Source organism: Tauraco erythrolophus, chromosome 8 (genome assembly GCF_009769465.1).
Source record: "Tauraco erythrolophus isolate bTauEry1 chromosome 8, bTauEry1.pri, whole genome shotgun sequence".
Lineage (NCBI taxonomy): Eukaryota > Metazoa > Chordata > Aves > Musophagiformes > Musophagidae > Tauraco > Tauraco erythrolophus.
Genome location: NC_141472.1, coordinates 34,025,721 through 34,048,104, shown reverse-complemented (window position 1 = coordinate 34,048,104; position 22,384 = coordinate 34,025,721). Strand labels below are relative to the sequence as shown.

Below are 22,384 nucleotides of genomic sequence, written 5' to 3'. Positions count from 1 at the left end.
TTTGTGAAAGGCTGTTTGCTGTTAGAATGAGCTAGAGGCATTGCTTTATGTATACTTGTAATTACAAAATACAGTGGTGTTCTTAGCATGTAATAGGTAAGACTTAGCTGTTAAGTTCTGTTGCAGGCTTGTTAGTATATGCCTATGCTCAGCCTTGTAATTCTGCTATTAATATAAAATTGTGATCCTTATGAGTTCTAAAACTAATGAACTTGAGTTCGTAGCAGTGCTTTTGTATGTTGTCACTTTAGTATTGTTTTAAAGATGGGTGTCAGATTTAACCTGGTAAGAGGTGCGAGGTGTCAAAAAATAAAAGGGCAAGCAAAAGGATCTGAATTGTAGGACTTCTCTACAAGGATGAGTTGCTGAAAGGGACTAAGACAGATGGATCTGGCTCCCCTTAATTGTTTAACAGAATGTGTCTTGAAGTAGTACTATCCCCATTGACATCACTGAGTTGGTGTCTGGGTAAGCAGATGGAAGTCTTGCAGGAATAAATAATCAAAGGTCGCATGTCTGTGCAGAAGGAGGATCTAATAGATTGCTGGGCTGTGCCTGGAAAAGTTACTGTATGGAGACAAATACTGAGCTTTTGTTTCATTGTAACGTGATCAATTCTTATGAAATAACAGCTGAAAACTAGGTGGATTATGAAGGATTATTCTGAATAGTGAGAGCTGAAGAAAACTGCTGGTGCTCTTATCCTCAATGTCCAAGGGGTTTTGATACTGACACTTAATGTTGATAACTTAAGTTGACAAAAAATCTGTTCTATCACAGTAGAGCTTGCATTTTGCTAGTATTCATAATGCAAAAAATGGCTTTCAATCTGTGTTCTCCTAGTAAACACATCTTTTTCAGCTTACACTCACAGGAGTTCAGAAAATTTGCACTGACGGTATGTGTTCAGGAGCGCACATAGTGGTTGTGTATGAAAGAAAACTCATAGCAGAATGCTGAGAGAATACTTGCCCACCTGAAACCATCTTGTAGATTGAATGAGAGATGAGCAAGTCCTGTTTTCCTTCTGGATTTGATTGTATAGTTTTCCTTTTAAAGTTCCCGTTTCCTTAGGAAAGAAAAATAACTTTTTGCAAATCCTAGGGAAAAGCATCTTTCCTTTATTTAACATCTGAAGTATAGACCCCTCAAGGTTGGAGGTTATTTAGCAGTACACTGGAGGACAAACTGCTATTCACTATGTATCTTAGACTAGAATCAGACCACTGGTTTATGTGCTGCTGCTGTCTGTGCTGCTGGTGCGTTAAAGCACGATGTGTCTTTTGTCTCAGAGGATTTGAACCAGGCTAACTAAACTTTAAATTAGGCATTAATGCAGTATAGCATATTATAGTTGAATGTTGATGTCAGAGACTTTGTTTACTCTGCCAGCTGTATCATTAAATCATGCCTTTCTTCCCTCCCACCCTCAGCACTTAATTTTATTCTTTAAGGGATTTGTCGCTTGGGATTTTAACCCTTCCTTTAGGAAGAAGAAAATACCCCACTCTCTTTAGTTTACTTAAATGATTATAGGATCGTAGTAGGAATTAACTGTCTGAAAACTCCTCGACTATACCTTGTTTGGTGGGGAATTCATCTCTAAAATGCTTGTGCATATTAGTCGTAAATCAAGTTTAAGACGGGACAGACGTTTTTCTAACAGTGGAACTCTGCGGTGGAAATGCTCAGAAGTGATGTGTGGGAGTTACTGTGCTGTTAACGGCAAGAAGGAAATAACCCTACTTAGACGGTTGAGCGTTGGCAGGATCATGGTTCCTGCCTGACAGTGCCTGTGTGCTGACTGAAGTTCCTTCAGAGCACTACATGTGTCTGTAACAAAAGGCAGAAACTTGCCCTGGAACTGTAATGTAGGAAGTGATCCTTTTCAAGTGTAAGCCAGTTGAACGTGCATGCTGCCCCAAAAAACTTGAGTGGCTTTGGTGCCTGCTGTTTGAACAGAAATAGTGTTTTGTGAAATAGCTACTTAGAGGGAAGGACTCTGATTTAATGTCAGTGCACCTAGGTGGTGTTTATGCTGTTAGAGAATGTGTGAGGAGTAGTACACGTAGGTGTGCCTGAACGGCCTGAAATCTAACCAGCATGTGTAATGACTCTTGGAGGTAGAGCAGTGGAGGTCTAAGGCCATACAAGCCTGTGGAGCATGCTGAAGAAACATGAAGCCTGGGCTGGGAGTTGGACTTACTGCAGTGTTTTGTGTTCCTTGTGCTATCTTGGACATGCTTCCCCACGCTGCCTTTGTCTTCCCTTTGCAAGATGCTCTTAGAAGAGTGCTGCATGTAGTGGTGATGATGAACCTGTTTTCTTCCAGTGTTAGTCATGGTCTTGCAGGTTTCATTCACTTAACTTTCAGTTTGTGGACCATGTTTTGTATTAGTGGTTGGAAGAAGGACAGCTAAACTTAGCAAGATTTTCGTCAGTACCTCTCATCCTAGTTTGAAGAAAAACTGATTTTCCCTCAGCTTGAATGCTGTCCTAAATGTCTTCCAGGTATGGAGGTGGTTCCAGGTGAAAGGAACTTGCAGTGATGTATTTGAATACAGGCATCTTCTGCTCAGCTCTGGTGCAGCAGGGAGGTGGAACAGTCTCAAACTGCATCTGTCTTGTTTGTAGAAGTGACTGAAAGGGCCCTAAAGGAAGGACTCTGTTCTCAGTTTGGGAGAACACCGTGTTCCTTCTACTGTCAAATTCAAAATAGCTCTTCAAGCTCCGAGTTGGCTGTAACAGTGCACAAAATATTCCTGTGTCGTATACCAGCACTAACAAGTACTGCTGAGATAACTTACTGCTGGCAGTTGTGGCACAATCCATTAGATAAGAGAGTACACTATAGGAAATCTATACACCTCACAAGATGTGTTATTTGTTGCTCTTTCAAGGAAAAGAGGGATGTTTTGACCAAAAGTAAACTCCAACCTTTTTACTTGAGTTGGAGTTTTCATGCAGTGTAGATGAGCCTGAGTGAGCTCTATGTAATATGCCATATAGAAATGAAAAGTTGTGGTGATGTAGGACCGTTGGATGAGGCTGGGATAGCTCATCTGTATCAGCGTCTTATTAAGCATAAATACCTATTGCATAGTTTAATGTTCAATTAAACTGAAAAAAACCCCAAAAACCCTCCTTAGAGAGATTTCATACTGCTGTTGCAGTAATTGGTAAACCAACATCTCAAAGTAAAGTAGCCAGTTACCTTTTTAATTGGTATGGAACTTTCTTCTGTAGAGATTTATATATGCTCCATTATAGAAAAGAACATTGCATTAAAAAGGGCTCTATTCGATATACAAATTACATATTTTCTGTGAAGCCAGTCATAAAATAAGAGAACACCATATATAAGATTTTGATTTCACTGGGGAACTGTTCCTAGTAATAAAGAGCATATAGAGGTCACTCTACCACTGGTTTTATTTGGTTTGAAAAATATAAAATAGTTTGTCCATATGGTCTTATGTTACCTAATTGCTTCATCTAAAAAGAATGTAGGGTTGTGTATCTTAGCTCCATGATTTGTGTAACGTTTTAAGAAGGGACTATTTTTGTAGGATTTGGATTATACCAGCTTAATTTCAGTGGATGCTGTTTACATCCTAGTTCACAAAAATAGCTTAGTTTTTTGATTCATTTTTAATAAAAAATTCTGACATGCAGGGCAGCTAGTGTCAACTTGTTCAATGGTAGAGGATTTAAATATGCCAGGAAGGCAGGACTTTTTTCTAATCGTGCTGCCAGAAGGCTGAGAATTTTTTGTCACTGGAATTTAATTGCATTAAATTAACAAAGCTTTTTTTCCCCTTTTTTCAGGCAGATTCCAGATTAAAAGCTCTTAATGCAACATTCAGAGTGAAAAACCCAGACAAGTAAGATTCCACATCCTTCCTCCCTCCTTTTCTCTTTTTCAGTTACAACTGTAACTTCAGATGGCAGAATATTCTATCTCTGTAGAATAAATTCAGAAAAGAAAAATTGTATTTCTGCACTTCATATCTTAACAGAAGCCCAGTAAGGAGGTAGTATTAAAAGGTTTGATAAATCCTGTTTCTAGGAGCAGGAAACATTCAGAAAAATGCCATCACTTTATGCAAAATGAGTCTTTCATTGTAGCTGGATTAAAAGGAAGGGACAAAAAAAAAAACCAAACCCAGAAAAAAAGCCTCTTAATATTTGTTTGCAAAGAAATCTTTCCAAGCGTGAACAGAATACAGATTGATATTAAGTCTTTCCAAAAATCTGCTAGTGTACAATTCGGCATGCATGCACCCTGGTGTTGCAGTGCATAGTTCTCTTCAAGCTGCCAATTTTCACAGACGCTCGTGGAAGTTCGGAGGTCACTTCAGCTCTGTTGCCGTTTAGGAAGCTCTGGGACAGACACCAGAGTAATCTGCTGGATCAAAAAACTGGTCAGAAGTGTAAGGGTGTGTAGCAGGAGGTTCATCACACCTTGGGTGATGTGAGGAGGGTAAAATGAGTTTTGACTTCTGCCATAGCTAAAAACATTAGTGTGCAGCAATAAGGTCAAGAGATGTTGCTGTTTGCCCTTTTTAAGTGGTGGAGACCTGTATGAAGTGTACGTCTGGATTCATCTGCTGTCCAATAGTGGCAATAGGAAATGCCATTTAGGGAGAGCTCGTGTGCCTGAGCGCTTTCTGTTGTCTGTTGCCTTTGTACTTCCGTAGCATCTGTAGGTGTTGTATTAAGGACATCAGAGGGTACATGCCTTTCTGAACCTCTTCATAAACTCACCTGTGAATTGGTGCAGTCCCTCCTTTTCTATTCTGTTTGCTTTTGCAGCCTTCTGTGGCAGCAAGAAGCTTTTAGCTAGAGTTTAATATAAAAGAGAATGTTCACGAATGAGATAGAAAGCAATTCTCTCAGTAGCTACAGGTAAAATTGACTCCTTGTTTGAATGCTTCATCCTCCATCATCTTCATCTGTGGCGAGTAGGAGTTAGCTTTTCCTGCTTTCACAGCAGGGAAACTTTGCCAGTAGTCTGTCTATAGGCATAGGTGGGCAAGACTGGTTAAGGCTGAGATGAGGAATATACTGTCATCTTTTGAGGTAACAATGTTTCAGAAAGCAAAGCTGTAGTGAGAAGTGACTTGGTAAAAAGCAGGGAAAGAGTTAATACAAGGAAAATGTGAGGAAGGGCTTGTAACAAAACCAGTTTCTCACTATCTCTCAATAGAGACTTCAGAGCACTTGAGATATGGCACATGCTTTCTATTGTATTCTGCCAGCTACACAGCTTCCAAATTGAACTTTTGGATACGAGTTGTTTAATAAATAACTGATGAGTATAATGTGTTTTGTGGTTTTTTTTTTTTTTAAGCCAGGGAGAGCCTTTTAGTATAGCATGTATGGCCATAACAGGAGGAAAAGTGCCTTGCTCTGCCTAGCACACTTAGCTTGAGCTGCCTGGAATCTGACGTCTTACCCCTCTGTGTTACCTTTGGCGCTTGTATGAGCAGGTGGTAAAGTGGGTTTAGCAAGCTCAGCTTGCCAGAACAAAAGATCTGGCTGCTGTGTGGAGCACAGGCTTTCAGGTTTCTGGACCTGGAAGGGTCCAGGTGAAGAACAGCTGCAACTCCCACTCCAGAATGCCTCTTGGGGCAGTGGAGCTGCACCCTTCGTCTTACAGCAATGTGAGGAGCTTTAAACAGCTGAAGTGGTGCGGCCCTGAGTTCAGATGTAGACTGGAAACTACACCTCCTCCTATGGGAAGTGATTAATATCTTTAATAGTGCAATTACATGGTGATTAAAATATGGTATTCTGGTACTCAGAGGTAAATCTGTATCTATTGCAGACTTGTCTAATTTGGCCTCATGGCACCCATCCTCTTGTCTTTCAAAACAATAGCTTTCCTCTTGGTGAAAGCTTTCTTTACAAAACACTAAATCCTTTCCTGAGGCAGATTTTTTTTTTTAAGGTAACTCCCTTTTTTTTTTTTTCTGGTTAGTGACACAAGTGGCTTGTTCTTTAGTGAATGGTTCTGTTCTTGTAATTTCATCCTTCACAAAACAGGAAAATGATGCTGCCCTCCCTGATACAGGGAGGAATACTGACAAGTAAAATGCACAAAGTAAATAACTTGTATTGAAATGCCATCTACTACTGTAAATGAAATTTTCTTCTTTGCCATTACCATAAAAGATATTTTTGAGAAGAAGCCTCGTGGTGCACCTACAGCAATGTGACCTGGTCTGTTCTTCATTTATACCTGGAGTTCTACTTAATAACTCAAACTTTTAAAATATCTAGGATGCTGTTAATGTTGCAGAACCAGTAAAACCAAGGGAAAAATGCTAGAATTACTTTAGTTACTGAGGGCCAAAGCTATGTCTTGTTTCACACTTCTACTGTTACAGTGCACTGAAGGCTAAACGTCCCTTTGTGTGCCTTACCAAACTCGGTTTGGAAATGACTTTATAATTATGTAATTTTTTTACATGAGCAATGAGTAGGACTCAAGCAAATACTTGAGGAAAAAAACCTTTGATCTGGAACACCACCAGTCTCAAAAACGTTTTTTTTTCCTGAAAACTGGTATTTGTGAAACTTTCAACCTTCACTAGATTGGGCAAAAAAAGTGTCACTTTGGTTTATACTTTTCTAAGACAATAAAAAGATGACAGCTTGGTTCTGGAGTAGTGATTTTTAAAAATTAATAATAATTTTATTTTTTAATGGAGGAGGAATTGGTATGTGAGAATTGCTGTTGGAGTATTGCTGCTGGAGTCCAGGATACTGAAAGTTCTCTTAGATTCCTGACTCTTGCCTTCAGGGAGTACGGCATTCCTAAAAGCTTTCTTGCCACAAAACAGGATAAATAAAACTCTTCATTATAAATTTCTGGAGTGGAAAGGGGAGTCTTCCTGAGCTGAAGGCATGCCTTTTTAATCTTTTGTTTTTAGTTCAATTATTTCAAATATCTTCACTGTACGTGTCTGCAGCTGTCTGACACACAGCTCTGGTGCATGTTTTATAAAGTGTAAACTGAAAAGATTGCTCTCTAAACCCCACTGTGCAGATCAATGACTGTATTTATTTTTCCCATACAGTTTCTCTGCTGGCTTTTAAATCTTTTTATGTACTTTAACCCTATGTGTGTCATAATCTTATAAAAGATGCTCCTTGGAGATCAAAAATATTAGAAATGCTAATGAAGTTCCTACTTCCTGAATGTAAGGAGGAGAATATTTTAGGGGAAGACTTCCTGGCAGGGGAAGAAGAGGTGTTAAATGAAAAACTCTGGAATTTCATACTTGGTCACCCAAAACAAGTGACCTGACTCATTTCAGTTAGACCTCTTGAGTACAAACTCTTCTGAAATACAAAGCCTGACTGTGTACACGCAGTGGGAGGAGGGGTGAAGGGTGTTTTTCTTATGCTTGAACATCAATCTGGGAAGCTAATCTTAGTTTCCCATTCCTTAGTTCTAGTTGTGTTTTTCTGTTTGTGTTTATTTCTTTTCAGATCATTGTTTAGTAATTTAGGTAAAGCTGTTTCTGGCTTCCAATCTGGATGAAATACATTCCTGTGTACCAAAGTAGGTGATGAGTTAGACTTGTGTGTAGTAGGGAGGGTTTATGTATACAGAAGTGGCTGTTGCTCTGGCTTAATTGGTTACCTGTCATTAGCAAAGCCATGGCAGCGGCCTCTGCTTCGTGATTAGCATGAGCTAAATGTATCAACTTAAACTCCCACCAAGGCTTAACTGGAGTGGCTGATGAAATGGCTCTTTCCTTCAGCAGTGGCAGGCCAGCAGCATGCACATGGTCACTAGCAATGGGTTACCTGACTGGCACCTTGCTAAGCGTTGGTGACTTGATTGCTTGTAGCCACGCGTGGCTCCTGTGTAGGTACAGGTCTCAACAGGGTTTCATACATGACGAGTTGCAGTTACTGAATGGCTTAGCTTTAGAGGGGTTGTGGTAATTGTGGATGCTTCCTTGAACTTCTGAAAGGTTATTCTCAAAACTGGCTAGATGGCAGCTTGAAAGTAAAGTTATCTCTGTCAGGTCAGAAATGTGAACACATTTTTATAAAGAAATATGTATGCTTCAGCAGATTTTGGCTTTGTACTTCTTTGAAGCTTTCCTGTTCACTCATGCTTGCTTTTATAAATCCCGTTTTTTAAAAAAACCCAGCACAATGATGTAGTAATTTCTGTTAACTACTTATATTTCATAAAAAATTCTCTTAAATTGTTCTGAACCTTCATGGTTTACATTAAGGAAAAAAACACAGCAGTTATGCAAGTGTTGGGTTGTTCGCTTTAGGACAATTAAACTCTGCAGTCACTTCTTTAGGAGTCTTCAGCCAGTTCCACCTCAACACAATCCAGGCTCCGTCTCGGTGGCTGGAGCGTTGCGGCTCTATCTTGCATGCTGTGAAAGCTGGCTTTCATGGTGGCTAATGATGTACTATCTGTTTCCTGCTCCCAGGAGATTTACTGAGCTAAAACACTATAGCGATGAACTGCAGTCTGTCATATCACACCTTCTGCGAGTCAGAGCTGTAAGTATTTCCCATGTGTGTTGTGACAAATAGTATAATTTATTTCTAAGGCAGTATTTCTTGTTTAGTCAAGAGAACTGGTGTATATGCTCTAGAATAAGGGCAGTTTTGCCTGAGACAGCCTGGCTCTGGAGTGTGGGGCTGGAGATGGCAAGGGAGGTGTGCTGGCTTAGTACAGATTTAGGGAGGAAAGAGTTCCAAATGTGATGGTTGAGTTTGACAGTCATTGGAGGAGCAAACACAGGCATGTTGCTAATCTGCCCTCTCCCCTGATGGTCACATATCAGAGGGAGGTGTTCTAAAGAGGATCGAGATGTCTGCTTCTCTCTACTCAGCAGACAAGTTGCTTTTGTTGGATGTCTGGCCTGGGAACGGCCCCAAAACACCGTTTTCTGGTCAGACATGTAATACTTTGTTTTCCAGAGCTTGTAGTATGAATTGTGTATGCTTCCCAGCACACCTTTTCTTTTTCTGGCTTGTTCTTTGATCTGTAATGAATAATGTTTTTCTAATGATGAGAACAATTATGTCATGCATCAAGATACTCTATGGGTTGAGAATGGAAGATTTTATTTTTTTAAAAGTTGCAAAAAGGAAATAGGAAATTACAATAATGAGGAGCATGATACTACTTTTTAGTATGTTCAGCAGCCATTTTTGATGGAAACTGTGGCAGAGGACAGTAATTGATTGCCCTGTTGAGCTGAGGTTCTTGAGAGGATTAATCACTGATGTTCTACTCACAGTGCCTTTTTTTTTCTGAGCTGTATGCACAGGAGAGCTGTTGGGCAATTTGCTTACGTTTCCTTTTTACTGCTTTGACAGAGCAGTGATGGTAACTGACTGAACTTCGATCTCATTCGTTGGTACATCACAATTACAAGGGCATTATCTAGATTACAAGTCACACTTCAGAGTGAACATGTGGTCTTCTGAGGTTGTTGCCAGCATTGTAGTGCTGGCTGCAGCAGGTACTGGCTCTCCAAACAGCTGAAATGACATATCTAGCTTGAGCACTAAGTTCTGCAATGGATAGCTCATTTCCTTTCCATTGTTTCACTGAGCTGGATGGAAAAATCAAGTCACTTGTAAGAATTTTACTGAAGCCTTCCCTACAGTCTTGGTGACAGGATGGACTTTTGTCTTGCCATCCTTATGTTAAATAAGCAAATGGGTATATAAATTTGGCATTATTCGGGTAAAGGAGGCTGTCTTACATCTGGTTATCAAAAACTGAAGGTACCTTGATTACGTGTGGTCTCCATCGGCAATTCCAAAGAAATACTTGAAATGTTACTTTTCAGTATAGCCTTGACTGTGACTTCAGTCTTCAGAGATTTAATGCTGTTGATTTTCCTTCAGTAGTGGCTTAGATTAGATTTAGACCTAATCTTGTTTACCTGTATAAAAACATTAAGGCTTTGTCTTGACGTTTGTATATGGGTTTCAACAAAGCAATTGCACTTAATGTTGATGACCAAAATTGACTCTAAATAATGTTTTAGAGGGTAGCAGACCGGCTGTATGGTGTCTATAAAGTCCATGGCAACTATGGAAGAGTATTCAGGTAAGAGTTCATCTGTTTTTTAAATATGTACATAGAAAGAAACACCTGTATATATATTGAGTGAGTGGTTAATTTGTTGTTTATGTTGTTATGCTTTTGAAAAGTATATCTGAAACACTTCAATGCCTGCCTTGAAAAACTTCATATTGCAGTTCTAATGAGGTTTCTGTCTTGGATATAGTGATCTCTGGATCTGCTGAGCTTAGTCTCAAGTGGAAGACTTTAGCTTTTTGTTTTGTGTTCCAGAACTTTGGGGCTTTTGTTGCTGTGTTGGCATTCTGTTTCTTCAGAAAGTAACTTACTACCTATTTTCATGCTGTTGTCTCTGAACAGCTCTAGGTCCTTACAAGGGTTAAAAATCAACAACTATATCCAATTTTAGTACCTTTTTTAAAGTGAATTTGCCAATCGTTTTTTGATTTATATGAGTGAATTGCATGCTCAAGTTTTCCATCTCACTGGAGAATTAAAGAATCTAAACTTCTGGTTAAGGGAAACCTCCTGCTTCTACACACTGTTCAAGTGCTAAATTTAATTCTCTGGGTTAATGGATTGCAGATGTCTTTCTCATTGGGGGTTTTAAAGTGAAATTAGGTGTAGTTCTGTAATAACACAAAGACAAACAAATGTCAACATCAGCAGAGTGGAATGTTTATGAAAAAGTGAAAGACAGAATAGATGCAATAGACATAAATTATGTGAAATATAAGGGGACCCCCTTCTTTTTTCTTGTAAAGAGAGCTGTGAATACAATTCCTGTAACTAAGAAGTCTCAAAAGGTTTCACAAAGCTGAGAACACAATTAAAATTGCAGTGTACATACTTGGATGTCCAGAACAAGTCTCTTGCTACCTTTATTGTAGCTCTGTTTCTTTCTTTATCTAAATGATCTTCCTAATGTGAATAAGTGGTTGCAGTAGTGAGAGGGTTGTAAGTTGATATTTTTTAATGAATAGAACTAACCAGTAGTCTACTATGAAAACAGAACAACATACAGCAAATGGTTTCAGGAGCAGTAAAATGCTTGCAAATTTCGAATCTCACCACCTGATTTTTGGAATGAGAGGCTTCTATCTCATGATTTGCAAGTCTGGAAAGCTTAATTACTCCTTGATGAGCATGTTAGACCGAATTCTGTTTTAGAAAGTTCCGTCTTCAGCCCCCACCTTGCCCTCTGTTGCTTTTAGGTGCTGGTATGTTTTTTCTTTTTTTTTTTTCTTAATTGAGTTTTAGCCATTGAAACAAGACTCTTTCTGCTCAAAACCAATCCCAAACTAAGTATATTTGTGAGGATGAGTTTAGGTGGCAGGGACAATTGTTTAACAGAGTGCCATGAATAGCCTTGCCACATTGTCAGCATTGCTGCTTAGAGGAAGAAAACAGTTTGGCCAAGTCTAACTTTGAGGCAGTTTCTATTCAGGTGTCACCTGGAAAGAAACTATATACAGGATGCAGGTTATTAACTTCCCTTACCCTTCATGTGTGATGTTGTTTCTCGTTTGTTTTTCCTACAGTGAGTGGAGTGCAATAGAAAAGGAGATGGGGGATGGGTTGCAGAGTGCTGGCCACCACATGGATGTGTAAGTACTGACTGAATATCTGATAGTTTGATGTAAGCCAGATGTAGAACTCTCCCTCTTTCCTCTCTTTTCCCTCAACCCCAAAGTACATACAAGTAGAGCACAGATAAAGTTGGGAGTGCGTTGTTTTTAGGTATACAGCGTTTCTGTGACTTGGATGCAGGCACAATTTTAGCATCTATGTACTGTATTAAGTAGCTCAAAAGGTCTCAGGAGAACCAGAGGGGTTTCTTTTTTTATTATTATTTTGAAATTGTAGAAGTGCTTGGAGTTCTTCCAGTTTTTCTTTTAAGCTACTATGCCAGAAACCAGTGGAATACAACTTTAATGTACTGCAGACCTGATGAGATCCATTTGGTTTTGATAGCAGCGTTTTGTACCATGCAGTAGATGGTACACAGATTTGGACTTAATTACAGAAAGTTAAGAAATTTAATTAATCAGCACCAAAACTCTAAAGGATTCTTGAAACAAATACTGACTGAATGTAATAAAGTAGAGAATCCTCCCTCTTTGTATCTCTAGAGTCAGTTGGCAGAGTATACGAAACACAGTCTTCAAAATAAGAGTCGAGCGCTTCGGAGTGCTCACAGAAGTGGTATTCTAGGCTCATGCTTTCTGCTTTTCAGGTAGTCATAGATAGCAAGTGAAACAGTATTAATTTCTCATCGCTCTGATTCCTCTTCTATAATCGCACGGTATGGATAAGTAACAACTCCAGCAAGAGATGGAAGCTGTCCTACACTTCATACAGTATTTTTACTGATCAAATGTAATTTGTGTGGAAGTTACCAGTTTTAGTTTACAGTGCAAATTTACCTATGTACTACTACCTGGTGACAACTGGTGTTATGCCTTGTCAAGTGGAAGGGTTTGAAGAGCTATGCCAAACTCCGCCCTCAGCTTCCTCAGAATAATTCTGTTTTTATCAGATCTTTAAGAGTTTTAACCCATCTGAATAATTTATTCACACTTCTGTGTTTTGGATAATGTGGTGGTTTGCACCCAAAAAAAGCTATAATATTTTTTTAGGCAGAGGGCTCTGATGAGAATTAAGAAATGGAGAATACATTCTGCTTTCAGAAGAAAATAATTGAAGTAACGGAATACAATGTTAATTACCTACTACCGTATGCAGAAATTGAAGATATTTATGAAGACATGGTATGATAGAGGAGTTAAGGAGGTTCAAGGAGGTTTTCAGTGGTTCAGATACACCACAATAAGATGTCAAACACCTAGAAATGCGTAACCAACTAAAAGAAGTCGCTTTCGCTCTCAGTCAGGAGGCTGAGATGTTTAGTGTTTCTGTTTGTAACACAGTTAGGGTTAAAGATCCAGAGTAACGGCAGTGAGTTTCTGGGTAACTTTAATCACTGCTTGAAGTCTGAGGTAGATTTCATTGTCTGTCATCTCCTCCACTCTGGCACTCCTGTACAACAATAATCTTTTAGTGACAATCAAGCAAGAAGCAGCAGCTGTGAGATTCAGGAACTCATTCAGTGACCCATGAGGTCTACTACCAGTAAGGATCATATCTCTGACCTCTTGAAAGTATAACTTAACAGTCCAGTTACCATTCCCATAACATTAGACAGGAGTTCATTGCAACAGAAAGCTACTTCAAGAAGATTGCCTAATATAGATGTTAAACTTCAAGGCTAATTTAATTATTCTCTATCTACCCCATATGCTGTATTCTTTACTAGATGTTTATTTAAACTTTTGAGTTGTTACTGTTTAGTATGATCTAAACTGCTTAATGTTTGGAGAAGACATCCCAAAGCACCTCTGGGTATGTGTTGCATACAGGATCAGGCTTGCTAAAGTGATAGAAAACACAGTGTGTGCCGAGAAAGCTCGAGTGAATGGCTGTAACTCTGTTGCTTAAAGATGAAAGAAAAAAATGCCAGAGCTTTGACTTCTGTCCTTTTTGCTATTAATGAGTGATCCTTTATCTCTTATCAACTAGACTGTCATTACAGGTGGAAGCAGTCTAAACTGAAACAGGGGTTTAGCTGATGATTCCCATGAAGAGTGGGAACATATTGGGTGCCTTTACTGCAGTGTTTCTCCTTAAGATTTTCCCTGGTTTGCCTACCTGATTAGGACAAGCCAGTATTTAAACTTCAGCTTAGGCAGTCAGAAATAATAACTTGTGGTTTGTGATGGTTTTTTTCAAATCAAACTTAAGTGTCATTATGAAAAGCCTGTCTAGGTAAGGTGGGTTTTTGTTTGGTGGTGTGTTTTGTTTGGGTTTTTTAAGAGTTGTTGTGCCACAGATGAGCTCTAGCACTGCTCTAAACTTAGAACTTACTTGAAACTGAAATGTGGTCCATCTGCTGCCCTGAGAAATCTACTATACTAAAATTAATGCACTTCAGAACTTAAAAATAGAGAGGGTAAGCCACTTACGACCTGTGTGGCTGCAGGATTTTTCAAAACGAGTATATTTTTCAACGGTTTGGACTCCTTCCTTACTGTGATTTATAATGTGAATTCTTGTTCTGCCTGTTCTTTTATCCCTTCTACTTAAACTGATCTGCTGTTCCTGGTCACTTTATATGTTATGCATATTTGTCGCCAGTAGCCTTGGTAGGGCTTTTGCTGGGTGTGCCATATCTTTGATTTCGCAGAGCATCGAAACAACTCGTCTTGCTTGCAAACTTATAAAATTCATACTTGAACAGATGGGCATGTCTACAACTCTTCCTCAGGCTCCACATTCTTCCAGTTATTCTGCAAGTAGCCGCTCCCTCTTTGAAGAGCCTTGGTTTGCATGCCCTACTAAGCAGGCCTGAGGAGGATGCTGCCTTTCAGGAGTGTCTCCCTTAGATTCCCAGTGGTCTAAGTGATACTGTTGTTTATTTCAGAGGGATTTCTTGTTCTCTCCCAAGTCACATTACCAGTTCCCTTTGAGCTTGAGACTCTACCTCTTCTTCCATAGAGCCAGTTACTGAAGAGGCACAGGAAGAAAGGTTTCCCTTTCTTTCTGAGACCTTGCAAAAATTTTAAAGCCATGAGGTGCTGTAATTAATGTTTGGGTCCCATTGTGCTGGTCACTAGACAAGCATGGATATACGCTCGCTTCAGAGAGCCTGCAGCTGTGCAAGGGATTGCCACATACTTGAGAATCCAGACTGAGTTGGCAAATAGATAAAGGCATTTGTGATGGGATCTCATTCATTCTGTTTATCTCCGGTGGAACACGCCCTGTACTGCTGGCTAAAGTGGCATCCTATTTCTGTCACTGTGCCAAGTGAGATGTGCAGTTACTTCTTAGCTGCAGGCCTGTCCCTGCAAGCGTGTCCAAGCACAGTCATCTTGGTTAGTGAGAACCTATTAAATGTTATCCAATAAGCAATATAAACTAGAAAAAGAAAGTGCTTTTTTCCATTTTTAGGAGATACTAGCCGAAACGACAAAACCCTTACTGAATGCAAGAGCTGTGGAGTTGGTCCAAGCCCTTGTACTTCAGATTTCTCCCTAAAAGGCAGATTTAAACTTCTTATTGCTTCGAATTGATGTGCCTGACCTACACAGCAGACAAAGCAACACGCTTTCAAGGAGCTCAAGGACTTAATGTCGCAGTTTTCAGAGCACTGTGAGTTCTGTTGTAGTCAGGCTGAACAATGAGAAATGAAAGCAGCCTTTTAAATACTGCCTCTTTGCTTTTCAGAACATACAATGTTCATGTTCCCATGCCTTAATGCTTTAAGCCTTGCAGAATTTCTTCTGCACCATATCTTTTTTTTTGTCTTGGTGCTGCCTATTGCCTATTCAGTGAAGAAAAGGAATAAATTATTTTCCTTTCCTGTAATAAAACCTGCCTCATCTTCAGCGGGAAACTGATGATAGATGTTGTATTTGTCAAACGATTCATTGTAGTAACAACCAAAGAAACAGGCCTACAGAAGTGTTTATATTAGCTGTTTCAGTGTTTAATTAAAAACAAAGGAAAAACCCCTTTTGGAAGTGCCTTTCACTGTTTTACTTTGACTCGTGTTTCTGTCAAACAAGTGTCCTCCCTTGCTACTGTATGTGTAGTCCTTAAAGGTTAAATTAAGAAACTTTATATTTAATGATGGCTGTTTTCCACCAGATATGCAGCTTCTATTGATGACATACTGGAAGAGGAGGAACATTATGCAGATCAGCTGAAAGAATATCTCTTCTATGCGGAAGCACTACGGTATGTACAGAAGTGTATAGCTCAAATAGAAGCTGTAGTCCTTTCCCTGGACTTTGCCTTGATGTTGAATTTAGGTTGGTATCTTCTGTTCTCCCAGAAGTGGAAATTTCAATGTCGTGGAATCTCCATGTTCTTGCCTCTTATTTTGCTTACTCATATTTGATTGCCATGTGAGTGACAATAAAAATTAGAACTGAGCTGATCAATAGTGAAATGACAAAAACATTAAACTCTGTATACTGTGGAAGGTAATGCTGTTATCCCTCTGGTTACGCTGTGTCCTTGGCTTCTGGTATATTATATGACCTGGTGTGCTGAAAGCTTCAGCTTTCAAATGAGATAGAGCTCTTACAGCCCTTACAAATTCCAGCAAGTTTCAAAGTGCCTTGTATAACTTTCATCTGCTGTACAGTATTGTGCATCTAAACAGTGACTTTTTTAAATATTTTTTTTTTACATTAGTCTTTATAGGGCAGTCCTCCCTTGCAAGCATGGATACAAAAGCAAATTACTTTATGCTGTGAGATTGCACCTAAAGCTATTGTGCTGTCCACAGGCTGGCTCCAGACCTCTTGGAGAGATTCAGTAGTGCTGTAGAGAATCAGGTTGGTGAGCGTGCTGTGTGGAAACCCAGAGCACTAGTAGCCTCTCCTGGGAGACGAGGCTCTGCATCCGGCAGTGGATTACGGATGTAGCATCGTCAGCCCACACAGGACTGGGACTTACTGCAGGTGGTCAGAGGAAACTCTCCTCTTTTCCAGATGAAAGGCGCTATATGAATCTAGGAGCGCAGTTTCTTGTTTCATTGTTTAAAAAATAAATGTGAAGAATTTTGATTGACTGATACATTGCTGCTGTGACAGGTACCATCTCCAGATACCTTTTGTCATAGTCGTGATTTTTCTGTAACCTATTTTAAATAAAACACTTTATGGTGGTGTCCTTAAGTAGGTCGTTGGGCTCGTATTGCTGAGAGTGTCTTGAAATGAGTCTAAAAGAGGAGCAGAAGAGCAGAATGCTGCTGTACGAAGAACTCTCTTCATGCTTTGATCCAGGCTTGCTTAACTACAGCGTTTGTAGAGTTACACATTCTGTGATAAGGCTGTTGAATTGGAGCTAGATAAATAACCGAATGTGCTGCCTGCCAAAAAAAGGCATGATGCCATTTGTAAAGTTTTAAATGGAGGGAAATGTAGCAAAACAAAATATTTCATGACAGATTTTTCATTGCTTACTTTTCAGGGCAGTTTGCAGGAAACACGAACTAATGCAATATGACTTGGAAATGGCTGCACAGGACCTAACATCTAAGAAACAGCAGTGTGAGGAGCTGGCAACAGGAGTGAGTCCTTCCACTTTCTTCTCCAAAATACCTCTTTTTTATTTATTTTTTTTTATTTGAGCCAAGTTACTTAGGATGACATTTAAATGGCACTAACATGCTGGCTGCCACTTATGAGAAGTGGTATCATATGAGCTGTAGGCATCTGAGGCTTGAAGTAACTCAGTTCTTGGTGACATAAGCTGTTTGTACCAAACTTCTTTTATTAAATACTGAGCAAGTAAAGGGTTGCAGGAAATATGACTTGAGCAGAATAACCCAAACAACTATCCTAAAAATCAAAATTCTGAAAGGCTTTCTCTGCCTTTTGAAAGATGAGTATTACTGATATGTGGCTAGTCTGTTTTATATGGAAGATAATGTTTCTTGGAACATTACCTTAAAGTGGTAACTTCAAAAAAATGTTTAGAATTCTTAATATTGCTGTTGGGTCTATTGATGCTCTATACGCAACTACTTTATGGCTTTTCTTTCTTGTACAGAACACAAGCCGCCTTCACTAAGAAAATTGCTCTGAAAGGTTACCCATGTCAGTGGAATGACTCACTCAGGGTCTGATCCACAGATCAGCCTTAAGAGTTTGAACATGAAATTACTTCTGCCCCACTTTGTTCAGTCTGATGTGGGCTGCTATATCTTTTATAGCTACTTATCAGTGGGACATCCATGAAATGAAAGTTAAAGCCAAAAACCAGCTGAATAATAAGAATAAGCCCAAATGTTGGTGGTAATCACTTAATTGTTCAAGAATCTCAAACCTAGAGTGTCTCTGTGTTTTGTAGACTGTGAGAACGTTCTCCCTGAAAGGCATGACCAGCAAGCTCTTTGGGCAGGAAACCCCCGAGCAGAGGGAAGCCAAGATAAAAGTTCTAGAAGAACAGATACAGGAAGGAGAAGAACAACTTAAGTCTAAAAATCTGGAGGGCAGGTAAATATGCTTGACTCTTTCAAAGAAAACACAGGACTTGTCTTAGCAAAAGTCCTTGACTGGATGCTCTTGAAGGTGTTTGCATTTTATAAGTGTTTTTAATATATTCTTGGTGTTTATGAGCTGTCTATAAAAGCTCCTGTCAGCTGCAAGTTGTGAAATAAAGTACAGTACATGCAGTTAGCTTCTGGTGTGAGTGTATGGCTTATGTAAAACCTGATGACTTTCCCAGTTACTGAGCCCGCTCTGATGGCTGACTTGCATACTTTTATGTTCAGCTAGTAATATGTTTAGCAGGTGGGCTTGTAGATCTGCAGCTGAATAGCCTAAGACTCAAAAGCTGATTTGCTTCAAATACAGTATTTAGTTTGGTTTATGTGTATGAGTCCTGAGCTCATATTCTGCAGCTTTTCATATGGGGGACAACTGACTCCTGTTTGGAAGAGATTAGAGGTTCTGGTGAGTTGTGTTTGAGTAACTGCTTCTCGGTGCTCTAATGACATTTTCTTCAGGAATGCAAACATGAAAAAAAGGAACTAACATTCTTAAAGCAAAGTGATTGTGTCAGAACACGTTCATTGTATAACGCAAGGGGTAAACGTGGTATCTCCTAATATGTTAGGATTAGAGCTGGAAAGATAAGACTAGTTCATGAATAGTTCAAAACAACAAGACGCTCAGTAAATGCAATTTCTTAATCATTTTGACAGAAGTACTGGAGATCTGCTTTTGTAGCTCTGGAAGCAATTTTCAAGTGAGTACTTGCCTTGTGTGTATAGTCCAGCACAAATGAAAGCTATGAATTACAGAAGTCTACCTCCATTTTAGTTAAGGAGACCTGAAGACACATCACCAAACCAGCAGAATTAATTTCTGAAGTGGGATTGTCCAAGTCAAATTGGCATTGTAAATGTTTGTTGTACTTAAGTGTCTCAAATCCTGACAAGTGAGTTTTCACATTGGAAGGACCAAGATTGACTTGACAATTGACAAAGAAATGTGTGATGTTGTGTGCTGAATGTTGCATGAAGATACTTAGTTACCTCAACAGAATCTGAGAAGAAAAGTATGTTCTGAATTATGCTGGTTCTATGGCAGTGGTGCTTACTGGGGGAAAAAAAAAAAAAAAACCCAAAAAAACCCCCACAACAAACAACCCACTGCATTCTGTGAAACTGATTCTCTAGATTAAAAACCTTAAGATGATGATGGAGAATTAGGTAGTAGTGCCAATTATAAAATGAGAACACTGTGGGATGCATAATAACTACAGAACTTGGTTTACTGACTGAAAGATGGAGCGCTTTATCACACATAGCTTCTCTGCTGAGGGTTCAGAGGAAGGAAGATCAGCAGAGGATGGAAGGTGTAAAACACTTACTAACAGCAATATTACTTCTAATTCCAGAGACTTTGTGAAAAGTGCCTGGGCTGACATTGAACGGTTTAAAGAACAAAGAATCACGATTTGAAGGAGGCGCTTATAAGCTACGCTGTTATGCAGATTAGCATGTGCAAAAAGGTACGTTTGTGGAAGGCCAGGCTAGTGTATATATCGTAACAGCAGGGGATCAGATGCAAACTTCCAGTAACTAGGAGCGTTGCGGTCACAGAAGGTTGGGAGTCACTAGCGTAAAACCTCCCACATTTTCTGTCTTGCTCTCGCTCGGTCACGTGTTAATGTTGATGTATAATAGGCAGTGTGGGCCAAATCAAGTGTGGTCTCTGCCTTATTCTTGTGTGAAGTTCTGTGGGACTTTTTTTGTAGAGTCTTCTGTGGCAGGAAGGCTGTTGATGAGGTTTGCAAACAAAGTATATTTCCACCTATTAATTTTAACTTTTTTTAAAAGGGAATTCAAGTTTGGACAAATGCAAAGGAATGCTTCAGCAGATGTGATTGTCTGGAAATGAATTCCTCGTCCAAGTGCCAGAGAATGGAAGCACAAATGTATAACACCGATGTTAAGTTGCTACATGACTTACGTATAAACCATGAAATAAATGAGTGAATAGTTTTTCTTTCTGCTGATTGTAATTGTTAATAAAGGACAAGAAGGACATGTTACTAAATGTTTAGCCCTGACTGCCACTTCTGTGGCGTGTTTTATATGTGGTAGCAAATAATTCAGGGGTAAAAGAGTTACTGAAAACTACAACTCTGTATTGGGGCAAAGGTATAGGGAAAGTTATCCCAGAAAGTATGAACTGAACTGTTCTGAGACTTGTGAAACACCGTGCTCTGTAATGTGTAGATCACTTCCAGATGCCCTTCTTTTCAGCCCTTGCTCTTTAGAGTTTGTAATGCTCAAGGGTGCTTTGGTTTTATAATGGGGGACACAGTTGTGTTCTTGAGGTCTACACCATAAGAGGACAAAAAAAGAAATATTGTGATGCCTAGGGTTCATATTTAAATGCCTTTGCACATCCATAGAGAAATGTGCTTTTCCAGAGTTCAGGTTAAGCAGTCTCGAGCTCCTGAGATGTTTGAAACTCTCTACAGTAGAGGTGGTGTACAATGGTTTGATACAATATTCTGCATTTACTGTTTCCCACTTAAGTTTTGATATGGGCATTGATTTCTAATGAAACTTCTTCCTGCAAGTAAAGGAGACTGGTGATCCAGCTGAGCAGCAAAACCAAAGTCAAAGCTGGTAAGAAGTGGATGCAACTTCCGTTTGGTTGTTTGGAACCCGTTTACACTAGATGTGAATCTGGCCTGTGGTACCTCTTCTTGTAACTGAAGCAGTTTGGTTCTTAAAAGAATAGTTCTTAATGAAGATGCTGAAATAAAAAACCTGGTGCAACTTCCGTAGTACTTAAGAGCAGTGATGTGCAGAATCCACAACGAACCAAGGTGTCTGTTGGCTCTTGTAATGTTTTGGTGTGTGTGTATATATATGTGCGTATATATATACACACACACCCTCCCCAGTACAACATGATTCGCAGTTCCAGGTACTTGCGTTACATGTTTGCAATTACGAAAAACGGTTACCACTGTCTAATATTGGGCTTTTTCTACATACTTAAAGTTCCTGAAGTCTTGTGGAATTTGTCAGACTCGATCGCTAGTCCTAAAGGAAGCTTTGTAATATTCTCTTGAAAAGTGTATTTAATTATTCTGAATTATAACACTACTCAGATTTTGATTTTTTTTTTTATTTTTTTTAAAGAGATACTCCAGGAAGTCCTTAAAAGTTCTTTTCCTAGAAAAATTATTGATAATGTAGTTACTGATATGTCCCATGTCACTTTTGTCTCTGCAGCATTTCTTTTCTATAAAACCATTATAAAGAATTACTAGGCCTGGTGTACACTAAAGCTTAAAACTGTGAAGTAAAATACTGGTCTCTCTGGTAACTGATGTTGGCTTTTTCAAAGTGTATGACAGTGACACTCCTGGCTGAGAGATGATGTTGGGCAGAAAGAGGTCTCCATATGACATGTACAAGGAGAAGTGTTGTTCTGTTCAGAGGTTGCAGGATCCAGTTCCGATACAGGCTGAAGGACTTTTACATTCCGAACCAAGAAGTTGCACACTTGATGTATTCAGTAAACCTTCTAAAGGAGTGGTGCCTTATTACAATACCGTGAGGCGCTCACAGTAGGTATTTTTCATGCACTTTGATTTTTTGGTAGATTTTTCTGGTGCCTCTTTCCACATTTCACTTGCTGTACAGCTCATTAAATGTATTAGTATGCCTTTTTTTCCTTGCTAGTTGTACTAAATTTAAGAAGGGAACAAAACAGTTCTTGTAAGTTTTGTGCCAAATAAGCTAAATAAAATTGCTCTTGATATTTTTGTTATGTTAGTTTTTGTAAAAACGCCGTCTTCCCAATTCTGAGAACTGCTGTTCGATTTCATGAAATCGGTTTTTTGTCCATCTTAGCTCTCAAATGGCCTCCAAACTTGGGTTTGAAATTTAAGAAGTAAATTGCCTATAACTAGCTTATTTGCCTTTTAGGTGAAGAAGTTAGTATTAAGGCCAAACTTAGGTGCTTGTTACAAGCCGGCTTTGGTCCCTGCTTTGTTTTTGCCCAAACAAAATCAGACACCTGAATTTCACGCATTTCTTCATCTAGGTAAAAGAAAATGCATTTGAAAAGGGTTTTTGTTGTTTAACAGAAGTTGGGTGAAAGGTGGGTTAAGGACAATTTGCAATAACTTCTGCTGTTTGCAGAAAAACATTGCACGTGGTCTGTGTACTTGTGGATCTTAGCAAACAGTGAA

The 22,384-nt window shown here is 39.2% G+C and overlaps 1 protein-coding gene across 1 annotated transcript in view; it reads left to right on the top strand.

Annotated features, from left to right (window-relative positions):
- The window catches only part of SNX4 (sorting nexin 4), a 34,382-nt gene extending 13,353 nt beyond the window's left edge, over positions 1 to 21,029 (top strand). The window contains 10 exon segments of the mRNA XM_086615708.1: positions 3,829 to 3,884; positions 8,472 to 8,544; positions 10,050 to 10,111; positions 11,626 to 11,691; positions 15,794 to 15,883; positions 17,126 to 17,225; positions 18,008 to 18,153; positions 19,562 to 19,605; positions 19,608 to 19,675; positions 20,004 to 21,029. Coding sequence (XP_086471834.1) covers positions 3,829 to 3,884; positions 8,472 to 8,544; positions 10,050 to 10,111; positions 11,626 to 11,691; positions 15,794 to 15,883; positions 17,126 to 17,225; positions 18,008 to 18,153; positions 19,562 to 19,605; positions 19,608 to 19,675; positions 20,004 to 20,162 — 864 coding nt within the window. The 3' untranslated portion in view covers positions 20,163 to 21,029.
- The last annotated feature ends 1,355 nt before the right edge of the window (positions 21,030 to 22,384 follow it).